Source organism: Mirounga angustirostris, unplaced genomic scaffold (assembly GCF_029215605.1).
Source record: "Mirounga angustirostris isolate CCGP_5_RB_7025 unplaced genomic scaffold, mMirAng1.0.hap1 SCAF_10, whole genome shotgun sequence".
Taxonomy (NCBI): domain Eukaryota; kingdom Metazoa; phylum Chordata; class Mammalia; order Carnivora; family Phocidae; genus Mirounga; species Mirounga angustirostris.
The window spans coordinates 134,443,618-134,466,033 of NW_026991718.1; the positions used below are offsets into that span (position 1 = coordinate 134,443,618).

General features: G+C 56.9%; 2 protein-coding genes across 6 annotated transcripts; one reads left to right on the plus strand and one right to left on the minus strand.

Moving 5' to 3' along the window:
* The first annotated feature begins 318 nt into the window (after nucleotides 1–318).
* Nucleotides 319–12,761, plus strand: NELFCD (negative elongation factor complex member C/D). Of its 5 annotated transcripts, none has more exons than XR_008506949.2 (15): nucleotides 319–474; nucleotides 4,143–4,258; nucleotides 4,473–4,582; nucleotides 5,638–5,747; nucleotides 6,753–6,860; nucleotides 7,626–7,778; nucleotides 8,000–8,130; nucleotides 9,026–9,191; nucleotides 9,493–9,627; nucleotides 10,054–10,193; nucleotides 10,954–11,068; nucleotides 11,441–11,536; nucleotides 11,618–11,669; nucleotides 12,107–12,236; nucleotides 12,334–12,761. XR_008506949.2 is itself a non-coding variant. In XM_045886033.3 (15 exons), exons 1-15 carry the CDS (start codon nucleotides 355–357, stop codon nucleotides 12,366–12,368), a joined length of 1,806 nt encoding a protein of 601 aa, XP_045741989.2. In that variant the 5' UTR covers nucleotides 319–354; the 3' UTR covers nucleotides 12,369–12,761. The 5 variants fall into 5 exon arrangements, 4 of the variants coding, with proteins under 4 accessions (XP_045741989.2, XP_064429476.1, XP_045741991.2 ...); XM_045886033.3 differs by having other exon boundaries at nucleotides 11,618–11,758; XM_045886034.3 differs by having other exon boundaries at nucleotides 332–474; nucleotides 4,146–4,258; nucleotides 11,618–11,758.
* On the minus strand, nucleotides 12,332–22,099 carry CTSZ (cathepsin Z). The gene is made up of 6 exons (XM_045886036.3): nucleotides 21,933–22,099; nucleotides 21,463–21,626; nucleotides 16,922–17,101; nucleotides 14,840–14,990; nucleotides 14,460–14,622; nucleotides 12,332–13,431 (listed from the first exon to the last, which is right to left on the minus strand). Exons 1-6 carry the CDS (start codon nucleotides 22,064–22,066, stop codon nucleotides 13,321–13,323), a joined length of 903 nt encoding a protein of 300 aa, XP_045741992.1. The 5' UTR covers nucleotides 22,067–22,099; the 3' UTR covers nucleotides 12,332–13,320.
* Nucleotides 22,100–22,416: the final 317 nt, after the last annotated feature.

Consider the following 22,416-nt stretch of genomic DNA (forward strand, 5'->3'; position numbering starts at 1 on the left):
AAAGTCACGGAGTGGAGCGGGGACCCGGACCGAGGTCAAGAGTGAGCCTGGCTTTACACTTCTATCCGGAGCTAAAACCCCTGGGGCCCACCCAGGCGGTGTTCCCGGCTCCTTTCAGGTCGTTCCGTCCTCCCAGGGAGCCCAGAGCCAGGAGCCGGCGGCTGCCCTCTAAGCCCCGCCCCCTCGCCCAGGCCACGCCTCCGCCGCCTCCTGCCCGGCCCTGGGCGCCCCGAGCCACGACTAAGGAGCCGCTCTCTGTGCCCCGCCCCTACCCCGGCCCCAGGCGCGCGGCCGCGGGGGGCGGGGCCGCGGGACCGCGCGTGCGCTCGCCCGCCTCCCTCCCCCGCCGTGCGCATGCGCCTTGCTCGCGCGCGCTCACGGGACAGGATGGCGGGGGCCGCGCCGGGCGCCATCATGGACGAGGACTACTTCGGGAGCGCGGCCGAGTGGGGCGACGAGGCGGACGGTGGCCAGGTGAGCGGGGGCGCCGGGCGTCCCCGACGAGGACTGCTGGTCTCCGTCGCCGGCGGGCCGGCCCCGCCCCCGCCGCGCCCGGCCCCGCGGTCGCCGTACGGTTCACGCACAGCGCGCCCCGCCCCCTCCCGCCCCGAGCGCGCCCCCCGCGTCCGCGGAGCGCCCGCCGCCCGCCTTCGCCGCCGGGCCAACGGGGCCGGCCCAGAGCGCCGCGGCCGTCCGCTGCGGACGGGTTGGGGCGGGGGCCGGGCCGGGGGCTGGCTCCTCCTCGGGGTCTGGCCACCTGGCCGTGACCCGAGGGGCCCGCCTCAGTCCCGGTGCCGTTGCTTCCTTCCCCCAGAGGCGGGTGGGGCACAAAACTCGAAGGACCGGGCTCAGAGCCCCAAGTTTGAACAACTCACATCTTCGGAAAATCCCAAGTCCGCATCATGGGGGGAAAAGTGGAACTCGGGTCTTTCTTCGCTGTGTTTTACTGTTTGTAAACCATACGTTTCAGTGCTGTGGGCCGATTCCGTCGGTCTTCCGCGAGTGACCCCCGCAGGATCTTCCTTCCATGCGGGGGGCGGGTATGGAGGCGGAGGACGGGTCGAAGCCGGGTTGGACCCTCAGCCCCGGGGGCTCGCGCGCCGCCGGTGCGGCCCAAGCCTGGTCTAACCCGAAACCCCCCCGCAGCGCGTGTTCCAAACGCAGCTTCTCAGGTCCCTCCCCGGGGGACCCGTACAGCCGGCCTGGAGGAGAGCCTGGGGATTTGCCTGCTGGCAGGGGCCGACACAGGTGTGGGAAATACTGAACCCAGCGTTCTGAAGGAAGAGCGGATGGAGCGGGGCATCTGCCCTCGGACGGGGGCAGTGGCCCAGGGAGGGCCCTGGAGCTGAGCTGCGAAGATGCAGAGATAGGTGCTGTGTCCCTGGAGCTGAAAGGAGTCCTGTGTGGTGAGCGCAGTGGCATGAGGTTCTGCGAGGGAACACGTTCCGAAGGGCCGTGGATGGCTGCTGACAAGTGTGACTTGTTCAGGCGTTTGGGACGGAACGATGCCACCAGTGTGTGTGTTTGGAGGCTCAGAGTGGGGTAGATGGAGGCAGATCTCGCTGAGAGCCTGCTGGCTAGGGGCTTCCCCGCAGCGTCTCCTTCCGCTCAGGAGCTTTTGAGGTGGGGGTTGATCTGCTCATTTTGTAAGTGAGGAAAGAGAGGCGGAAAAAAGCGAGTGACCTGCTTAAGGTTGCAAAACTAGTAAATGAAAGAATGGGGATCCAACCCAGGTCCTTTTGTCTCCACTGCCACTTTATCAAAATGCTGGACCACCAACATGATATAAATGAGCTTCGTGGTAGCTTCGTGCTTTGAGCCTCCTGTTCAGAATGTCACATTACTTGTCGCATTGAGCCTTTAAGTCACAGAGTGTTACAACTGAGGCATATCGAAGGGCCATCTAGACCAGTGCCCTCATTTTGGTCCAGTTTAGTGCCCTAGCTTAGGCAGCTAGGAATGGCAGGAGGTTGGGGAGTCTCATGCATGGAGAACTTCAATCATGATCGAAATTCAGCCCACTGACCCTAATAGGCTCTCAGTGATGAGAGGGGTGGACCATATGTTCACTTCATGTTCATTCTCACTGCTTGGAGGAGGAAGAGGAAGTCAAGAAAGGTGACTGAAGGGGTGACGTGAGCTGGATTTTGGAAGACAGTGATAGGTCAAATTTTGTGACACAAATTCTGCTCACAAATTCTGATGCCATGTTATTGGATTTGAGAGACAGGAAGATGTGTAAAGAGGCTACAGTGATATTAAGTCCCGATGATAGAAGGTAAGAGCTACTGAAATGCAAAAGTTTAGTCTGGCTTCAGCTTGCCAATGGGGACTGGCAAGAGATGAGACTGGCCAGGTAAACAAGTGAAAGGTTAAAGTCATGCTAGAGGTTGGATCTCTTTTCTGAGGGAGACTGGGAATTTTAAGCAAGAGAGAGAGCGATGTCGTGTGGTTTATGAAGACCGCCGCGGCGTCCGTGTGGAAGACGACTGAAAGGAAGCAATGGGACTGAGCCATTAGGGGCATTTTGCTACTGCAAGCACAAAATAAGGAATGGTAAAGCTGGGAAGAAGGGCCAGACTGGATAGATGTGTGGGAGACAGAATTGGTGGGTCTTTGTGATGGGGTGTGGGGGTGGAGTGAGGGAGCAGAAACTGAGGATGACTCCTAGCTTTCTAGGTTTGGGGCAACAGGTAGATGATGGAATCCTTTACTAAAATGTAGGTTGTAGGAAAATCTGTTTAGAGGTCAGTTTTGGACCTCATGAGTTTGGAGAACTAGTGGGCATTGGATGGGAATGAGAATAGACTGCTGACACTCGAGTCGAGCTTGAGAGAGAGAGATCCAGGCTAAATTCTAGATTTATGAACAGGGAGGTGGCATTACCCAAGAGAAGATGCAGAAGAGAATAGGGCCTAGGGCAGAAGCCCAAGAATACAGACACACAAGGATGAGTCTCAGGGTAAAGGCCAGCCTTCCTTCACAGGCTTGCTCAAGGCTCCCCACACAAGTAAGGTCTGAGAGAAAACTCCCCAGTCTCCATAGAAGGAATCTGTTTCCAAAGCACGGCTTGCAGAATGTTAGTCCAGAGCAGGGGTGGGCAGACTTTTCTGTAAAGGGCCAGATAGTAAATATTTTAGGCTCTGCAGGTCCCTGTCACAACTACTTAACTCTCCCATTGCAGGGGGAAAGCAGCCATAAACAATATGTAAAATTTAAAAAATAATTTTTAATGGGTGTGGCTAGGTTCCAATAAAACTTTATTTACAAAAAGAGAAGGACTGGATTTGGCCCTAGTTTGCTGATTCCTGGTCTAGGTCTTACCCCGTTATGTTAGTCGCCTAGAGGCTGGTCTCTCCTAGTTTGTGAAGTCCTGGCGGAAAAAGCCGTATCTTGTCTTGTATGTCCTAGGTTTCCTGGTGACAAGTACAGTGCTCAGTACAGAGCAAGCGTTTAAAAAGAATCTGCTTGTTAGTTGGGATGACAACGTTCACGCCGGATGGACCTTGATGTCATCACATCATCATCCTGCTTTGTTCTTAGATTCAGTGACTTGCCCAAGGTTGTTTCCAACCAGAACAGGGACTAGTCTCCAGCCAGGCCTGCCGATGCGAGGCAAGTCTGTGACCTTCACTTTCTAACAGCATATTGATGGCTTTTGCCTTCAGGAATCGCTTCATCAGTGTTTGTTGGAGGAAAGCATTAAAGGGCACATATGAAATAGTTGTGAAAACAATAACTAGTATCTATTGAGTTCTTACTAAATGTCAGGTACTCTGCTTGGTTCTTCCAGAAATTAGATTACGGAGTCCTTACAACAGACAGATGGGAGCAGTCGCTATTATTACCTTTAATAGAGGAGGAAACGGCCACCCCGAGATCTGAGGTGACCTGTGTGGCCACTGTGCCCACGTGGGCCAGGGCGGAGGCGCAGCATGCACCTGCTTGCTGTGTGGTTCTCGATTCAGTTTTTGTAGCTGCCCATTACTTGTCCCGCCCGCTTCATGAAACTGTCCAGAAAGTCAATTAAATCATGTATGTGGGAGGGACAGTTTTGAAAGGGACTGGGTGATAGAAATTTAAGGCGAGATTACGGGATACTTGTATTAATGAAAAAATCACATGGCTCTTTTTACCACCAGCAGGAGGATGATTATGGAGAGGGAGAAGATGACGCAGAGGTCCAGCAAGAATGCCTACATAAATTTTCTACCCGAGATTACATAATGGAGCCCTCCATCTTCAACACTCTGAAGAGGTGTGTGAGAAAGGTCATTTGTATTGGGAGGAGGCTGGGGGTAACTTAGAGACAGTTCATCAGAGATCCAGAGGATGAAGTGCACAAGTGAGAATAATGTGGTTTTCGAATGGAAGGCTTCTAGTTCCGCCCCCACCTTTAAACATCTTAATATCCTAGCTATCTTGTCATTGATCCCCATGCCCGTGCTGTAGCTTTTCTTTACTTTTTCTAGGTATTTTCAGGCAGGAGGGTCTCCGGAGAACGTTATCCAGCTCTTATCTGAGAACTACACGGCCGTGGCCCAGACTGTGAACTTGCTGGCTGAGTGGCTCATTCAGACAGGTGCTTTGTGGGTGGCCCCCATCCTGGCTGGTCACTTCCCCCCTCCATCTTTTTTACAGACCTTTGGATCATCTTAATGCTGATAAATTGGAAAGGCCTTGTTTGTTTTCCTGGGTTTTAAGACTTCTGTAAGTCAGGGCGCCTGGGTGGCTCAGTTGGTTAAGCGACTGCCTTCGGCTCAGGTCATGATTCCAGGGTCCTGGGATCGAGTCCCACATCGGGCTCCCAGCTCAGTGGGGAGCCTGCTTCTCCCTCTGACCCGCTCCTCTCTCATGCTGTTTCTCTCTCGCTTGCTCTCTCATAAATAAATAAATAAAATCTTTAAAAAAAAAAAAAAAAGACTTCTGTAAGTCGGAACTGAACTTCTTACCCATCTTCGTCTGCTTGATTCTTATCTTTGATTCAATAATTGAGGTTTACAGATAGCCTGCAAATGTGATTCTCATTGAGCTCTTTGCCCTACCATGTTGTAGAATTATAGGATTATACAGTATATGTTCAGTGTGTCATTTTTAAGAGATCTGTTACAGCAAGCAGTAATTGATGGATAATGTAGGACTGGGTATGATTATGGCTTTTAGCTAATATGATCAAAGTAGAGCCTGTAAGTCCACTGAGCTGGGCGCGGATGACATCAGGGGGTAGGCGCTGCCCGGAAGGCCAGCGGTTCGTTGCTGCCACAGCACTTGGAGACAGTGCGCCTCTCGTGGCTGGCGTCTGCTCTCTTCCACCGTGGTGGGAATGTCTTTCCATCCTCCTACCTGTCTGTGTGGGCAGTTTGTCCTTGCCCTTACCGAGGCTTCCAAGATGCCGCTGTCCTTTCCATGTAGGCCAACATCCTTGCGTGTTCCGCCCTGTGTTCCTTTTTGAGTCTTACCATTGAATATGGTTAACAAATAGTTATTTTTATGAGCGGTCCCAGATTCCAAGTGGTCAGAAGCAGTTCTGTGGTCTTTGAGTCACATGTAGACTTTTCACCTGTCTACTTTTCCTAAAGGAGGACGACAGATTGAGGGATTGCCATTTTCCATCTGGTTGTTTTCATTTTCTTACAGGTGTTGAACCAGTGCAGGTTCAGGAAACAGTGGAAAATCACCTGAAGAGTTTATTAATCAAACATTTTGACCCCCGCAAAGCAGATTCTATTTTTACTGAAGAAGGAGAGGTGAGGAGTCTGTCTTCTTTCTCTGATATGGGTTCCTGGGATCTTTTGCTTGTTCCACGCATGCAGTGGAGTGTGCTCTGTGATGGGAGTAAAGAGTTGGGTCCGAAAATCAGGGTGTGAGAGGAGATGCGTGGAGTCAGAGCTGCCCTCTGAATGCTCCGTGCAGTGTGGTGAGCTCTCGCGAGCGGAGAGGCGCGCACGTGGTGAGCGGGGGGGGGGGGGACGTGGACTCCCAGCTCCCTTGTCCTGCTGCGTCTGGAGCACAGGCTCTGAGTGGAGTGCTGTCGGCACCTGGGTGCCCCCGCAGGCAGACGCCAGGACGGGGTTGTGTGTGCAGGAGATGACGGGGGACACGTGTGTGAGAGAAGATGAGCAGGGGCCGGGGGGCCATGTTGCAGGTGTGGCCCCCAAAGGCCGGAGGGAGGGAAGGAAGGTTGGGGACAAAGAGCCCTAGGCGACAGTGCCATTTTCAGAAAGTTTCCGCAGTGTCAGTGAGGCCCAGGTCTCCTGGGAACAGGCCTGCCTGAGGAGCCCTGCCACGCTCAGTTGGTGGCTGGGAGTGTCCAGTGGGAAGCCCGGCCTTGGCACAAATGGGAGGTGGCCTCAGAGTCAGCCCTTGGGTCTGTCAGTCACACATGGTGATGGACAAAACCACTGTGCTGGGCACCCAGGGCACACAGCTGAGGTGCGTCTGCCGCAGCCCCTCTCCGTGGGCTTCCCTAGACTCTCGCGTGTCTCCCGGAAGCGCCTTCCGGCACGCTCTTGTGTGCGGTTGAGCCTTTCCGAAGCTGTGAGCGGGCCTTCAGGGTTCTGGTGCTGCCACTCAGCCTCCTGTGTGGCGTCACCAGCTCTGGGTCTGCTTCCGCTGCTGGGACTGCAAGGGCTGGAGCTAGATGCTCTCGGGGGCTCTTCCAGCCGGGAGAGCCAGCCACTGTTCATAGAGTATCATCTTCACTTAAGCTCAGGCTAGGTCTTTTATCTTGCCGTCTGTTTGTTTGTTGGCAGACTCCAGCTTGGCTTGAACAAATGATTGCACATACCACGTGGAGAGATCTTTTTTACAAACTGGCTGAAGCCCATCCAGACTGTTTGATGCTTAACTTCACCGTTAAGGTAGGCAGAGTACTAGAGTCACAGAAAAGGCGAAAGTGCTGATGAACGAGAGTTATTTTGGGTTGGTTGGCAGGTCTGTTTCTTCTGCAAGGTCGTATTTGGTTTTTGGTAAAGGTCTCCATCACTTCACTTTAGTAAGTCTGAACAGTGAGAAAGAAAAGCATAGAAGATGTATCTGTGGGGTTTTTGGTTTTTTTGTTTTGTTTTGTTTTTTAAAGATTTTGTTTTTAAGTAATGTCCACACCCAGTGTGGGGCTCGAACTTATAACCCCAAGATCAAGAGTCACATGCTCCACCGACTGAGCCAGCCAGGCGCCCTCATATCTGTGTTTTTGGATCAACATGAACTCTGTTTTAAAATTTGGCAGGAACATATTTATAGAGTCTGTTCTGTGCTGAGTGGAATCTTTAAGAATGCCTGGTTTGGGGCGCCTGGCTGGCTCAGTCGGAGCATGTGACTCTTGATCTCGGGGTCGTGAGTTCAAGCCCCACGTTGGGCTCAGAGATTACTTAAAAAAAGAAAGAAAAAAAGAATGCCTGGTTTGTCTCCTTCATGTGACACACGAAGAAACCAAGATGGGATGGTTAGCCTGGGCCACAGGCCTAGTCAGCGGCAAGGCTGGGATCAGAATAAAGGTCTGAGACCTGAGAGCAGTGTTTGCTCGGCCCACCTCACCACAAACACTGACAACAAGCCAGCTTCCTGTGCAGTGTGTGGTCACTGCCTGTTGATGCTTTGTTTGGCTTCTTATTTTTGTATTGTAGCTTATTTCTGATGCAGGGTACCAAGGGGAGATAACCAGCGTATCCACAGCCTGCCAGCAGTTGGAAGTGTTTTCTAGGGTACTCCGTACCTCTCTAGCTACAATTTTGGATGGAGGAGAGGAAAACCTTGAAAAAAATCTCCCTGAGTTTGCCGTAAGTTCTTTCTTTTGTGTATCTCAGATTAGAAGGAGGCTGCTTTGGGTCATGCATATTCAAACATGAAATGCTTCTTCCTATAGACAGTGTCCAGGTCAGAAGGCCTGTTCCAGCATAAATAACTTGCATGCAGAAAGGTTGGGGGTCTGGCTTTTTTGTCGACATTTGTCAGCGCTGCAACTGTGAAACCCCAAACTCTCTCCCCTGCCATTTTTCAGAAAATGGTGTGCCACGGGGAGCACACGTACCTGTTTGCCCAGGCCATGATGTCGGTGCTGGCCCAGGAAGAGCAGGGAGGCTCCGCCGTGCGTAGGATTGCTCAGGAGGTGCAGCGCTTCGCCCAGGAGAAGTGAGGGCTGTGTTTTTGCTAGCCCTGGTCCTAACTAGGTGCTCTCCACGAAATTCCCCCCCACACCCCCCCTTACCCTTTCTCTACAACCAGAGGCTCTGGGTCCTCCTATTTTGACAGATTTATAAACTTCCTTTTACCTAGTACATCTGGAAAAGTCAGGGTAATTTTAAATACATGTAGAGAGCTTGCTTTCTGAAGTTTGGCTTTGATGAGCTGAAGTTTGGCTTTGATGAGTATTTTTTTTAAAGATTTTATTTATTTATTTGAGAGAGAGAGAATGAGAGACAGAGAGCATGAGAGGGGGGAGAGTCAGAGGGAGAAGCAGACTCCCCGCCGAGCAGGGAGCCCGATGTGGGACTCGATCCTGGGACTCCAGGATCATGACCTGAGCCGAAGGCAGTCGCTTAACCAACTGAGCCACCCAGGCGCCCCTTGATGAGTATTTTGTAAAGTAACTGGTTATTGTTCAATTCACTGGATCTGTGAACCTGTAATCTCATATATTAGGATTCATCAATAGCAAATAATAGTAGTCCTGAAATAGTTATTCAGTAGTCTAATTGTTATGTTGTAGTCCGTATCTTACAGAACAAAATGAGCCCTTGTGAGTTTATTCTCCACTAATGGAGTCTTAGTGATACATTACAAGTGTGTGGCTCCTTTTGGAAAGTCTGCAAGCTGCACCCAGTTATTCTTCCCCAGTTAGCTTTAAATGCCGTTTTTATGGGTCGGTCAGGTTCCCAGTGAATGACAGAAATATGAAAAACAAAGGGACCCAAGCAGTCCCAAGTGTTAGGTGTGAAAAAAGGAAGGAAAGAGGTAGAGGAGGAAGGAGAGGGCAGGGCAGGGCGCCGCCTTCTTAACAATGGGACGTATACTTTTTTTCATTAAGAGGTCATGATGCCAGTCAGATCACACTAGCACTGGGTACAGCTGCCTCCTACCCCCGGGCCTGTCAGGCTCTTGGGGCTATGTTGTCCAAAGGAGCCCTGAATCCAGCTGACATCACAGTCCTGTTCAAGATGTTTACAAGCATGGACCCGCCTCCCGTGGAACTTGTAAGTTGCTTTCATTTTAATAATAAGGTGGGACACCCTCCATGCCGATTAAAAGGGTTATTTTGGAAAGCCCGTGTTTCTCTTAAGTCACTGAGTACAAATCACGTTGATCTTTTCTGCCCTTTCCCTCATCCTTCCCCATCACATCCTCAGCCTTCGCACACACTGGGACACCAGCCGGGTTGAGCACAGGAGGGTGGATGTGAGCGGGCATGCCCTCACGCCTGCTGTTAAGTGTATGTGGACTTACCTGACATCTCTTCCGTGCATTCCTTTCCAATGATACCGTGTGTCCCCTCAGATCCGGGTGCCGGCCTTCCTGGACCTGTTCATGCAGTCGCTCTTTAAGCCAGGGGCCAGAATCAACCAGGACCACAAGCACAAATATATCCATATCTTGGCCTACGCAGCAAGCGTCGTTGAGACCTGGAAAAAGGTACTATCAGTTGAGAATTCCTGGGCTTTTCGGGAGACGAGGAACCTCCTCTCTTTGGTATTATTTGGGAATTTTGGCTGCAAGAAGTCATGAACCCAGCTCGTGTCAGAAATATCTTTTCTAGTGTTCATGCATGAAATAGTCGAAGTGCTAAATCTTTCAAGGAAATGTGCATTGCATCTGTAATACTTCTTCAAACCGGAATTGAAAGTGCAGCTAAAGAAACCGACCAGGTCTCCCTCAGCCCCAGGCCCAGGTTCCCTGGCTTGTTTTTGTAAGCCGGGTGACTGGAGTGCAGCAGCTGAGTTGACTCCTGACCCCAGGGATGGGGAGGGGTCTGCAGGGAGAGGCGGCCGGTAGCAGATCACCCCACCTGCAAGGCCACGCACGCCGTCGGGATTCACAGACCCGCGTGTGTGTTCTCAGAACAAACGCGTGGGCATCAACAAGGACGAGCTGAAGTCAACGTCGAAAGCCGTGGAGACCGTTCACAATTTGTGCTGTAACGAGAACAAAGGGGCCTCCGAGCTGGTGGCAGAGCTGAGCACGCTTTATCAGTGCATCAGGTGAGCAAAATCAAACCTTGTTCTAAACTGGATCCTTCTGGAGGGAGTGGTCTGAGTTTTCATTTTATTAAAAGCTCAAAAAGATATGTAACAAAAGCTTCAGAGATACTTAATGATTTTATGTTCTCTTTTTAAAATGTAGATAGAGAACTTTGAACTGTTTTAGCAGCACGAGTAATGCTCAGCTGCTTACCTGCCAGAAGTCTGTTCATAAATTAGCCTCAGAAAAAGGAAGACCCACCAGAATTACGAAAGCTGCTTGAAAGAAAGGGGTCTATTTGCAGTACGTGTTAGGCCGACGAGGTATTGCTTAGCTAGAAAGGACGTGGGACCATAGCAATGGTATGAACACACAGTCAGTTAGAAGAGCTTACAAATAGGGCGATCCCGTGGGCAGTCGAGTCTTTCCCCTGGTAATTTGTGCTCAGGACAAGGAAAGGGTTTGCTAAATAGAACTTCAACCCGGTCCGAGCTCCCTGAGTGTTCTGCATTAACGATCTTGTCCTTCCGAACCAATAACGTGGTTTAAAGTAAGCCGATAAGGGAGGTCGGGGTCTAGTATGGCATGGTGAGAGGATGCTGACCTCAGACTGACTCACGGACAAGCATCTCCCTGGCAGAGCACATTGGGAGTGACTTGCTGGGATAGACAGAGTGGCGGTGGGTTTTTAAACCTTCCCAATCATTTAGTTTTGGTGGTGGTGGTGGTTTGTTTTAAACTTCACGTAAAGGAAGCACTGTGCCTTACTTACACCCGTAGGTTTCCAGTGGTGGCAATGGGTGTGCTGAAGTGGGTGGACTGGACCGTGTCTGAGCCCAGGTACTTCCAGCTGCAGACCGACCACACCCCAGTGCACCTGGCCTTGCTGGATGAGGTAGGAGGGCCGCAGGGCCAGGGATGGCACTCTGTCTGTACCTTATCCTGCTCGGGCCAGGCCTGCCGGGATGTCTGTTCACTGAATGCGGGAGCTGCTCTGTGCGGGGCTGGATACTTTCTATCCTCAACGAGGATTTTCCTTTTAAGGAACTAGTTTCATTGGCTCCATAGATTTGCAGTTTTCAGCAAGTGTTTTGAAAGGATGAGGAATGGCACGGAAGCTGACGGGCCGCGGGCTGGGTGCCGAGGCCTGCCATCATGGGCGCCTGCCGTGAGCCGGCTGGGACCATGCTGACGGTTCTCGGCACTGATGGTGAGCCCAGAGACCCGGCTGCAGTGCTCAGCAGGGCTCCCTTTGGCGTGTTTGTAGATCAGCACCTGCCACCAGCTCCTGCACCCCCAGGTCCTGCAGCTGCTTGTTAAGCTTTTTGAGACTGAGCACTCCCAGCTGGATGTGATGGAGCAGGTGAGCGGGTGGCCCCCGGGCGTCGTGGAGGCTCGGGGCGAGGACCCGTTCTGACAGATCTGTCTGCCCCCGCTCTCGTAGCTTGAGTTGAAGAAGACCCTGTTGGACAGGATGGTTCACCTGCTGAGTCGAGGTTATGTACTTCCTGTTGTCAGTTACATCCGAAAGTGTCTGGAGAAGCTGGACACTGACATTTCACTCATTCGCTATTTTGTAACTGAGGTCAGCAATACACCGTTTGTTTCATGTTCATACTGTTAACACTAGCAGTGCCTTTTGGCTTAAATTTAATTCATTTTGTACCTAATTCTGAGAACTGTGCTGATAATCGGGGTGATGGCAATGATTAGATACCAGTTTGCCAAGCCCCTCCCACCTGTAGGAGCCATATTCCGTTTTACCTACATAACCACTTGCGTGTCTCAGTTTTGGAGACTGTTGTCACCGGGAAGTGGAAAGGGTGGGGAGGGGAGGGTGGTTTTCTCCAAACTGATTGCCATTTCATCAGGTGTTGGTGGGGACGCTGCTCAGAGGCTGTGCGGGGAGTGACCCGGTGTTCTCTCCTCCTAGGTACTGGATGTCATTGCTCCTCCGTACACCTCTGACTTTGTGCAGCTTTTCCTCCCCATCTTGGAAAACGACAGCATCGCCGGCACCATTAAAACAGAAGGTGAACATGACCCTGTGACGGAGTTTATAGGTAGGGTTGACATGCGTGTCCCTTTGCTGCAACTTTAAAGGTCATTGTTCACCTCCTGTTTCTAACCCAGTGCCTGTTTTCCTTCTGTTTGTGAAAGCTCACTGCAAGTCCAACTTCATCCTGGTGAACTAATTTAGAGCATCCTCCAGAGCTGACCCAGAATGTTCCGGGAGCCCAGCAGGGGGAAAGCCCTTCCAGAAGCTCTTGCTGAAGAGGCCCAGTCAGCATCCCGGGACTGGGCTCTGGTGCGGGGAGGTGGGAGACTGTTTGTATGGCCGCTAGCGCAGATGGCCCCTTTCCTCAGAGTCCGGGCTGCCTTGCACCCTGCTGACCACGTTCCTTTCCCCCAGCACAGGAGCTGGGTCCCTCCCATGGTGGCGGGGAGCTCAGAACCGGAGACCTGTAGATGAACCACCTTCCAAGGTGACTTTTCTTACAAGAACCTGGTTAGTTGATCTTTTATTGTCATTGTTTGAATTTTCCAAGAATAAATTAAAAAGCCTTTCTGCTGGATTGGCAGGTGGAGATCCTGGTGTTATCATTCTCGTGTGTAAATAAGGCACGCTCAGGCTCTACTCCTGCGGGGAGTCATGTATTTTATTCATCACTTGGGCAATCTCCAATGGCTGTCTTCTCCCTCCACCCCCACCACTGCTTCCAGGGTGACATAAGAACTGGTGATAAGTCTGCCCTTCTTTACCATATTATAGACCACAGCTGACAAACAGAAAACACCAAATCATGGATTGAAGAGACTGGAGGTCACGTCATTACGGCCTTGCGGGTCACACCTTGGCCGGGCAGACTGTCTGCTGCCGTCATGGTGGTAGGGGCCTGCCGGCACGGGGGTCCCAGCCTTCGCATTTCACTCGTTCCCCCGGAGTGCGCTTGCGGCCAGCGCCAAAGCACTCGGCAGGTCAACAGGTGCCCCTTCTAGGCGCTCAGTGCCATGACCAGCCGTCAGATCGTGTCGAATGCCAGCCCCTAGTCCCTTCAGACCGTGGTGGAACCAACCCAGTGCCCGTAGCGATCGGACCCCCCGACTGTGGTTCACGGTAACAATGCTCTTCTGGAGACATGCACCTTAAACGATGGGGTCCCCAAACGTACAGTACTCCTCCACAGCGAGGTTGTAACTGGCACCCTTCCCATCTTTATAGGTGCTGGTCACTATCCTCATCCAGCCGTGCTCACCCTGTGGGGAGAGGGGTCACACGTTAGTTCCCCACGCCCGTCTCCCGTGGCTCCTGCTCTCCACGTGCACGCTGACCCTCCGCCCCCCTCACCAGCTAATTTAGAGCATCCTCCAGAGCTGACCCAGAGTGTTCCGGGAGCCCAGCAGGGGGAAAGCCCTTCCAGAAGCTCTTGCTGAAGAGGCCCAGTCAGCATCCCGGGACTGGGCTCTGGTGCGGGGAGGTGGGAGACTGTATGGCCGCTAGTGCAGATGGCCCCTTTCCTGAGTCCGGGCTGCCTTGCACCCTGCTGACCACGTTCCTTTCCCCCAGCAGCCTCGGGCTTGGGTGCTCCTGCCCTTGCGCCGGACCCCGACTCCCAAGTACCGTCTGTGAAGTATTTTTCCTTGGTTAATATTTAACAAGTGGGGTGCCTGGCCCTGTAAGCCAAAAGCAAATGACTGTAACTAGAATGTTGACTCTTGGGGCCAGATGACTTAACTACCTATTAATATCCCCGGTTTCTAGTCCTTTCATCAAAAGTATTGACATTTCATCTCTTCAACATTAATCACTCTCCCCCACTTCAGAGTAACGAATTTCTGTGTCTTCGGCTGTTTATGGTTAATACTGGGTCTCAGAAATGAAAATTCTGGCAGTTAATGTATCTCCCCTGCATTTCTGACCCAACTCAAAAGTATCTCTGGGAACCCTCCCACTAAGACTTGGGAGAGCCAGGACTGTGACAGCAGAAAGGACGAGACGGTTGTAAAGAACGATCGAGCTGAACCGGGCGCTGCCCAACAGTGCTTCGCAACCAGGGCGGGGGCTCCAGGAGACCCTTGGCAGGCACCGGAGACAGTCGGTGGCCCCCGGGGGGACGCGTAGGGGCCGGGGATGCGGCCACACGCGCCACGACCCGCAGGACAGCGGCAGCCCGCCCTCCCCGCCGGAGGGCCCGACCCGGACGTCGCTGGCGCGGGGCCGCGGATCTCGGCCGGGGAGCCATCGGGGGGGGGGGGGGGGGAGCGGGGATCTGCGACCATCTTACCCACGGCTCCCCCCACGAATTCCGGACAATCCAGTACTCCGTGCCACCGTGGACGCCCCAGCCGGCCACAGAAACGACGTGGTTTATGTAGGCCTGGTCATGGTACTCGGCGTAGACGCCGCCCATGTAGTTCCCCATCTTCTCCGTCGCCATGATTCCGCAGCTGAGCGCAAGGCGTCCACGCGTGAGCGTCTCGTGCGGGGAACTCACCCGCTCCCCACGGCCCCGAGCGGCCGCCGTCCTCCCGCCGCGCGCGCGCCTCGCCCTCACCGCCGTCCCGGGAGCGTCCTGCGGAGAGAGCTCACGCCGGGGCCGCGAAGCCGGCCCGCAAAGGGGCCTCGGGGACCTGGCGGGCAGCGGCCCCCGCCTCGCGTCCTCACCTGATGGGGCCGTTGGCGTAGATCTCCGCCATCATCTTCTCCCTGCCGGAGAGGGAGCCGTAGTCGCCCACTCTCCAGAGGGTGTAGTTCTGGATGGCGTGGCACTCCTTGAATTCCGTGCACGTTCCGCACTCGTTGAACTTGTCGCACTCTGGGGACAGCGGGCGAAGTGCGCGTGAGGCCGCTCGCCGGGGAGCGCATCCCCACCGCTCTGCGCTTCGCCAGTTCCGCTGCTAACGGAAAGCATCCTGCCGTCGGGGCTGTGGGTTAGGCTCTGCGTCCCGCTGCAGGGGACTCAGGAAGAGCCGTCCCCCCGCGTGGGCAGGAAGGAAAGCCACGGTCATGAGCGCGTAGTAGGCACTCAAAGGTCAGCCTCCTTTCTTTTCCTTGAAAGGCCAAGAACAGGGTCTTTCCACAAGCCTCCATAGCTGAAAAGAGTGTAATTATTAGCTTTCAAGAAGGTAACTATCGGGGCGCCTGGGTGGCTCAGTCGTTGGGCGTCTGCCTTCGGCTCAGGTCATGATCCCGGGGTCCTGGGATCGAGCCCCACATCGGACTCCCTGCTCGGCGGGAAGCCTGCTTCTCCCTCTCCCACTCCCCCCTGCTTGTGTTCCCCTCTCTCGCTGTCTCTGTCTCTCTCAAATAAATAAATAAAAATCTTAAAAAAAAAAAAAAAAGATAATTGTATTGCTGGCTAGTGAAGGCCAATACATTTGGGAAAAAAATAAGCATTTTCTTATTTTTTTCGTTTAGGGAGGTATCAAGAATTAGGCTAAAAAAAAGGGGGGGGAGGCTCTTAGTTCTGTAAGACCACACTGTCCCTCCCCTTCCCAAGCCCTTGACATCCACCATCCTGCCTTTTTACCGCTTTCGTGTTACCTACGTGTTACAATTTCCCATCTGTCTGGATTCCTCCCCCAGGACATCAGACTCCTTGAGGACCTAGTTGTTGGTTTCATTTGTCCCTGGGACACCAAATGCCCCATGCTGAATACAACTGGAAAGGGATGGATCTGTGACCACATTTGCTAATACAGAGGCGAGACTATGTACTACCAACAGTCGGTTTGCTCAGTTGTACCTGGCCCTGTCACACGGGTGGGTTACAGGGGCCCAGCCTAGGCCGGACGAGACCAGTTCAGGGCAAGGCACGGCCCTGGGGACCACCTGATCCCCAATTCTGCAGAGCCTTCTCCCCTTCATCTGGCCTCTCCTTGGTTCTCTGACCCCTGTTGTGTTTACCACTTCAACAAGACTCACCCAACCAGTCTGGGAGAATTCTTTCTGGCTGGGCAATATGGCTCCAGATGCAAGGCGGGGGCACCCCATGGGTGTGGGATGGCGCCCAGAGTCTGCTCGGGCACCGAGAGGGCACAGGGGGCTGCTAGAGCTCACCCTTTTATAGAGGGAGAGAGGGGGGGTGGAAAAGCGCCCCAAGCTCCCCATTCCTCCAATCCTGCTGTCTCAGATGGCCCACTGGGTTCACCCCGGCTCTGCTCTGTCCAAGAGGGAACTAAAACAGGGATAGGTGACTTAAAACTGCCAATTATGGGTTTGGGGTTTGGACTTTCTTTCCTTTGGTTTCCTAGGGGAGCAGCCCAGGAGGACTGTGCCAACTCCCAAGACTCCAGGCCAGCTGGCTCTGCTGGTCCATGCAGGACCCTCGGCTCCAAGTCCACCTGCACATGCACGGCCCCGGCCAGGGCAACAGGCCGATGCTGTGTTCCAGCTGGGCCCGCGTGCTTCAGTCTACCTAGCTGCTGGCCTGCCCTCCTCATCCACTCCTGGAAAATGTACTCTGGCCTTGACAGGGGCTCATTTTGGGAAACCCCCAAAATGCCAACATGTCACAACCCAAACACCACGGCCAGCCCTGGCCACAGGGGGCCCCAGGCTGGAGACACCCTCCCGAAGTCTTTTTGGCTGGACTTCTCAACAAGGACTGCAGGCTCCAGCTGCCTGCTCCCCGAGCCCCACCGGTTTCATGGTGGCGGGTGGCTCCCACCTCTACCCGGCCCTCCCCCCCATGCCCCGGCCACACTTTCCCTGGGAGGAGGGCGGTGGGGGCGGGCAGGGGCCTACCCTGGTCCTTAGCCTGGTAGTTGTTGCAGGTCTCGTCCGGGATGCCATGCTCGTGGGCGTACCGCCACACCGGCAGGTCGTTGCCCCCCTCGCAGGAGCCCGCGTTGGCGCAGTCGAGGACGTGCTGCACGGACAGCAGGGTGGAGGGCCACGCCCCCTTCCTCTTGATGTTGATCCTGTCTGCAAGGCCAGCACGCGCACCTGGTCAGCACCCACCACCTGGCCGGCACCCGCACCTGGTCAGCACCCACCACCTGGCCAGCACCCGCACCTGGTCAGCACCCGCACCAGGCCAGCACCTACACCTGGTCAGCACCCACCACCTGGCCAGCACACGCACCTGGTCAGCACCCGCACCAGGCCAGCACCCACACCTGGCCAGCACCCGCACCTGGTCAGCACCCGCATCAGGTCAGCACCCACACCTGGTCAGCACCCACCACCTGGCCAGCACCCGCACCTGGCCAGCACCCACACCTGGTCAGCACCCGCATCAGGTCAGCACCCACCACCTGGCCAGCACCCGCACCTGGTCAGCACCCACCACCTGGTCAGCACCTGCACCAGGCCAGCACCCGCACCTGGCCAGCACGCACCCACCGGCTCACCCGCCCATCGGGGGCTCCGACCCAGCCTCGGGAGTCTCAGCTCTCCAGGGGTCTCCCGGGCCCTTCCAGGCACGGATATGAACCCCCCTACACCAGTCCCCCCTTTCCCCACCCCGGCTCACCCACATCCCTGGTGTCACCACCCAGACCATGGTGCTCCTGCAGCCCCGCTCTGGCTCCTCTGACCAGCCCTCCCCCCACGCCCAGCCCCGGCCTTCTGGAACTCACCAACAATTACCAGCAAGGCCCCTGCCGCCTGCTGCCCTTTCCTCCATGTGCCCTGGCCACTCCTTGGCCCAGAGAGCCCTTCCTGCAGACACCCCTTTGCTGACAGCAGGTCGTGGGCCTCCACCCGCCCCTGCAGCTCTCAGCTCCTCCCCAGCTGTGCTGACCCCATGTCACCTGCTAACTAGTCCAAGGAGTTCCCGGGGTCTGTCTCCGCGGCGTCTGGCCCCAGCTGCAGCTCCTGTGTCTCAACACGACTGACGCACAGTAGGTGCTCAGCACGTGTCAGCTGCACGACTGAGCGCACGAGTTTTCTTTCGCTAACTAGCCTGGCCCTGGCTGCTGAACCCCCGCCCCCGGGAGGTCACTTCCCCGGCCACTTCCCCGAGGGAGGTTCTCCACCCTCACCCACACCGGGCAAGGCCTACAGGCGGGGTGCCGGCCCCTTTGCCCCACTGCCATTTCAAAAACGCTTCGCCTCCATTGGTCCGGGTCTCCCCCTTTCTGGGAGATGCTTGCTGATGTGCTGACCGGAGGCCCCTGCTGCCTCGCTCTCTCACGGGGGCCACAGTGACCCCTCTCACCCCGCCCCGCCCCTCACTCCCAAACTTCACTGCAGATGCAGGCCCCTCACCTCTCCGCCACCCAGCGTCCGGGCTTTCTGCGTCCCCAACCCACCTCCTTTGACAGCAGGTGGCATGACCCTGCCCCCTACCCAAGGCCCATGTGGACCCCGGTCTCTCCCACATTAGCACCTGCACACACGCGCAGACCTGCCTTTCTCGAAACATCAGCAAAGAGCCCCCGAGGCCGCGCACGCACCCTCACCGACGCGGCAGCTGTCCGCTGCGTAGTGAGGCTCCTGACAGCCATCCGGGTCTCCGTTCCCAGCCCCATGCTCCTGCGGCCCAGGCCCACCTCGCTGGCATCCCCTCCCGTCCAGTGAAGCTGCCGATGCTGACCCCTGCTTCGCCAACCTGGGCCCCTCCGTGCCCCCCCACCCCCCCGCAGAGGGGCGCATCTGCACTCGGATGCCCCATGCCTCCAGGGAGCCCACTCCCCACCGCCCAGTGCTGGCCTCCCTGTCCACACCTGAATCACATATCCAATCCCTACCTGACCCAGCCACCGAGAATCTAATACACTTCTTACGTGGCCCAAACACAAGGGAAGACCCCTCCCCACCTGTCCTGGCCTGCCTTGCTCATCCACTGTGCACCACGCTGTTGTCCACGCCGGGCATCCGGCACCCAACAAAACAGCCTCGACGCACAGGGTCCCAACACAGGATGGGGGCCAGCTTACAGGGGCTCTTGTACGTCAAGTAAGGATTTTTGTGTTTTATCTGCCCAAAATCTCAGAGGTTTAGAGCAGAACAGAAGCACAATCCGACCTGGGGCAATCAGCAGGTGCACTCTAGCAGAGATGGGACAGTGGCGGGGCAAGCCCAGAGGCCAGGCAGTGCGAGCCAGGGGTTCAGACTGGGGGTGCAGGGATGGGGGCTGCAAAAAGCAGAGGGGTTCAGAACATACTTTGAAGGTAAAACGGACAAGATCTGGCCTAGGACTGCATGGGGGGCAACCCGAGGCTTCTGAGTAACGGGAAGGCTGAGGTCCTGACTCGGTGAGCCCAGTGAGGGTGGAAAGGCTGAGGTTTGAGGTGTCAGATGTCCGAGCAGAGGGAGAGCGGCAGCTGGTGTCAAGGTGGAGTGCCCATGGAGGCGAAGTCCAGGGGACCCCGATGCTGGGAAGCCACGCGGGGAGGATGAGGAGCCGGCAGAGCACAGGGAGGGACGGCCTGGAGGCAGGAGGAGCCCATGGTGTGGGGTGAAAGGCAGGGAAAGTGTCCCACGGACAGATGATGGAGCACAAGCAGAGGCCGAGGCCTGGCGGGGGACCCCTGCACCTGCCCGCGTGGCAGGCTGGTGCCTGTAGAGTGGGAGGTGACGCAAGGCTGGAGTGGGCTGGAGGAGGGACGAAGGGGCTACAGACACCTCTCCCGGGAGCCCAGAAGTGGGGCAGTGGCTGGAGGGGGGCACGGGCTCGAAGCCCCCTGCTCACTTGTTCAGGGTGACGGCCAGGGCCCAGCACAGGGCGCAGGGTCAGGGGCTCGGGCGCTGGCCGCCCAGGGACAGGAGGAAAGGCGGACCAGGAGCAGCTGTGTTAGGTGGCAGCTGGGCCCGTGCCCGTGGAAGTCCCCTCTTGGGGGCTTCTGTTTCCTCAGTGAAAGAGAAAGCAGAGCCCTGCTGCTGGGGGAGAAAGTTGGAGGTTCGAGGAGAGGAGAGAAGCAGTTGTCTGCCCAGGAGAGAGTCCATTCCAGAAACGTGGCAGGGCTGACCATCCGAAAAGGGAACTATGTCAAGGGCCCGCCCTGCTGACCTTCTCGGCCCTTCCCTCCATCCCTCACCCTTAGGGATGCCACAAAGGCCCTCTTTCAGTTCCCCACTGTGAGCGCCATGCCTGCCCAGCCTGAGCCCAGACCCTCTGCCTCCAGGCCCGCTCACACCCCGTCAGCTGGCCTGGCCTGAGGTCTCCCGGTGCCTCCGGTGCTTAAGCCTCTGGCTCCACATGCTCCAGGGGCCCTGTCCATCTCCATCTCAGGCAGGGGGCCTCCCCAGCCTCCCCCAAGGGCTCTCACGCCTTAAAATGGGGCCTCAGCCTACCTGCCCCCTTCCTCCTCCTTCCTGAAGGGTCAGAAGTATGCTCCACCTCCAGCTGACCACTCCTGGAGTCCAGGCCCCACCCTCCACTCCTCAACCTACAGACAGCCCAGCAGAGGTCCTGGCCCAAAGGCCGGCCTCCTGGGTTGTCCTCCCAGCTGCCACTCACACCACGGCCGAGTCTCCTGACCTCCTGGCCAGGGACCTCAGCTCCCCCATCGGCAAAATGGGAATAGTCACAGGACAGCTCGGAGGCTTCCACGGAGCCACCCTGTTCTTAACCCATTTAACATGAGGCCACAGACGACACCAGGCCTGCCCAGTGAGCTAGCCACCAGGGAGGAGGCCATGGTCCCCTGCCCTCCTGGGGCCAGATTCCCAGGCGGAGAGTCCCTTCTGCGATGGAGATCTGGTGTGACTGCAGGCTCCCGGACCCCCGGGCGGCCACTGGAGATGGCAGAGCCCCTCCCACACCTAGCAGGCCGGCTTGGGGCTGAACGGAGGCCCAAGGCTGGGTGACACCTCTCCTCCGTCCTCTCCCAAGGCCTCCCCTCACTGTGGCCAGATGGCTCAGGGCCAGACGAGAAAACCTGCCAGCCTTGCTCAATATTCCAAGCCCAGGATGGGCCTGCAGCTCAATTATTAACTGCTGCTGAAAAGCAGTTTCACTTCCTTGTGCCCATCACTGGCAGGGGGTTGAGTGAGTCTGCATTTCTGATTTGATCCCAAATGCCTGGGGTCACAGGCTTTGGGGGACAGAAAAGGCACCCTCGAGCCGCATTATCCCTGGGCTTCAGGCCCCAGGCAGGCCCGCCCCGTGCGATGGGAACACAGTCCAGCTTGTGCCAATCACTCTGGCCCTCCCTGGCCGGTGAGGCGCGGCAGAAGGCGCAGGGCAGCGCCCCGAGGCCTGAGAGCCTCCGACACCGGCCGCCCACGCCGAGTCCCGGCGCTGAATCTCCTGGCCCAGAATCACGGCCGCTGCGGCGGCCGGTGCTGCGCAGGAGGCCGTGTGGCCGGCCGCGGTGGCCCACAGTCACCCCGCCTACCCGCCATGGCACTGGTGCTGCCGTGGGCCCAGCAGGAGCCACAGTACTGGGGGATGTGCTGGTTCCTGGTGGCGCTGGCGTAGTTGACCCCGTTCACGTTGCGCCAGTCCCAGCTCCTGGGCAGGTCCGCCGGGGACAGGTACTCGTGAGGCCTGGGGTAGGTCCTGGGAAGAGATCAGCACCACAGAGTCAGGCCCGCTGCTTTCCCCCAAGAGAGAAGGGGAGCCCAGCTCCGTGGGAGACCCCCGCCCACCCGGCACGTGAAGGAGGCAGGGCACCCCCAAATGCAGGAGCCACGCGGCTCCCGCAGCAACGCCCCGAAGGCCCCCCAGGCCAGGCTGGTCCAAGCAAATGTAAAGAGAAAGAGTGCCCCCCAAAACACAGGCGCTGGCTTTGACCCTCAAAGGTCAAGGGAGGCAGGGCGCCAGGCTCCCGGAGCCGCGGGAGGGGCCAGCCCGCCCGCGGCCCACCTGCGCCCCAGCCCCGACAGCTGGTCCCCGCGCAGGGGCAGGCGGCAGCCCTGGCCCGGGCGGAAGTAGGGGCCGGCCCGCGCGCCGGCCAGCGGGACCAGCAGCAGCAGCAGCAGCGGCCCGGACGGCGCCATGGCTCCCCGCCCGCTCGCCCGCCCGCCCGCCCGCCGGCCTCGCGCTGCGCCCGCCCCGCCCCGCCCCGCCCCGCCCCGCCCCGCCCGGGGCCTTAAGGTGGCCGCGCCCGGTGACCCACCCCCGGGGCGGGGCGCGCCGCCGGCCCTGACCCCGCCCCCGGCCCCGCCCCCGCCCCGGCCCCGCCCCCGCCCGCCGTGCACCTGCCGGCGCCCCGCCGCCCCCGCGCGCCCGGGCTCTCGGGGCCCCATCTGCGCAAGGCCCAGGCCCTTCCTGGAGAGGTGCTCCCCCCCCGCAGAGCTGGAAGGAGGGATCCGTCCAGAAAATGCCCCTCAAGGAGAATTTCACGCGG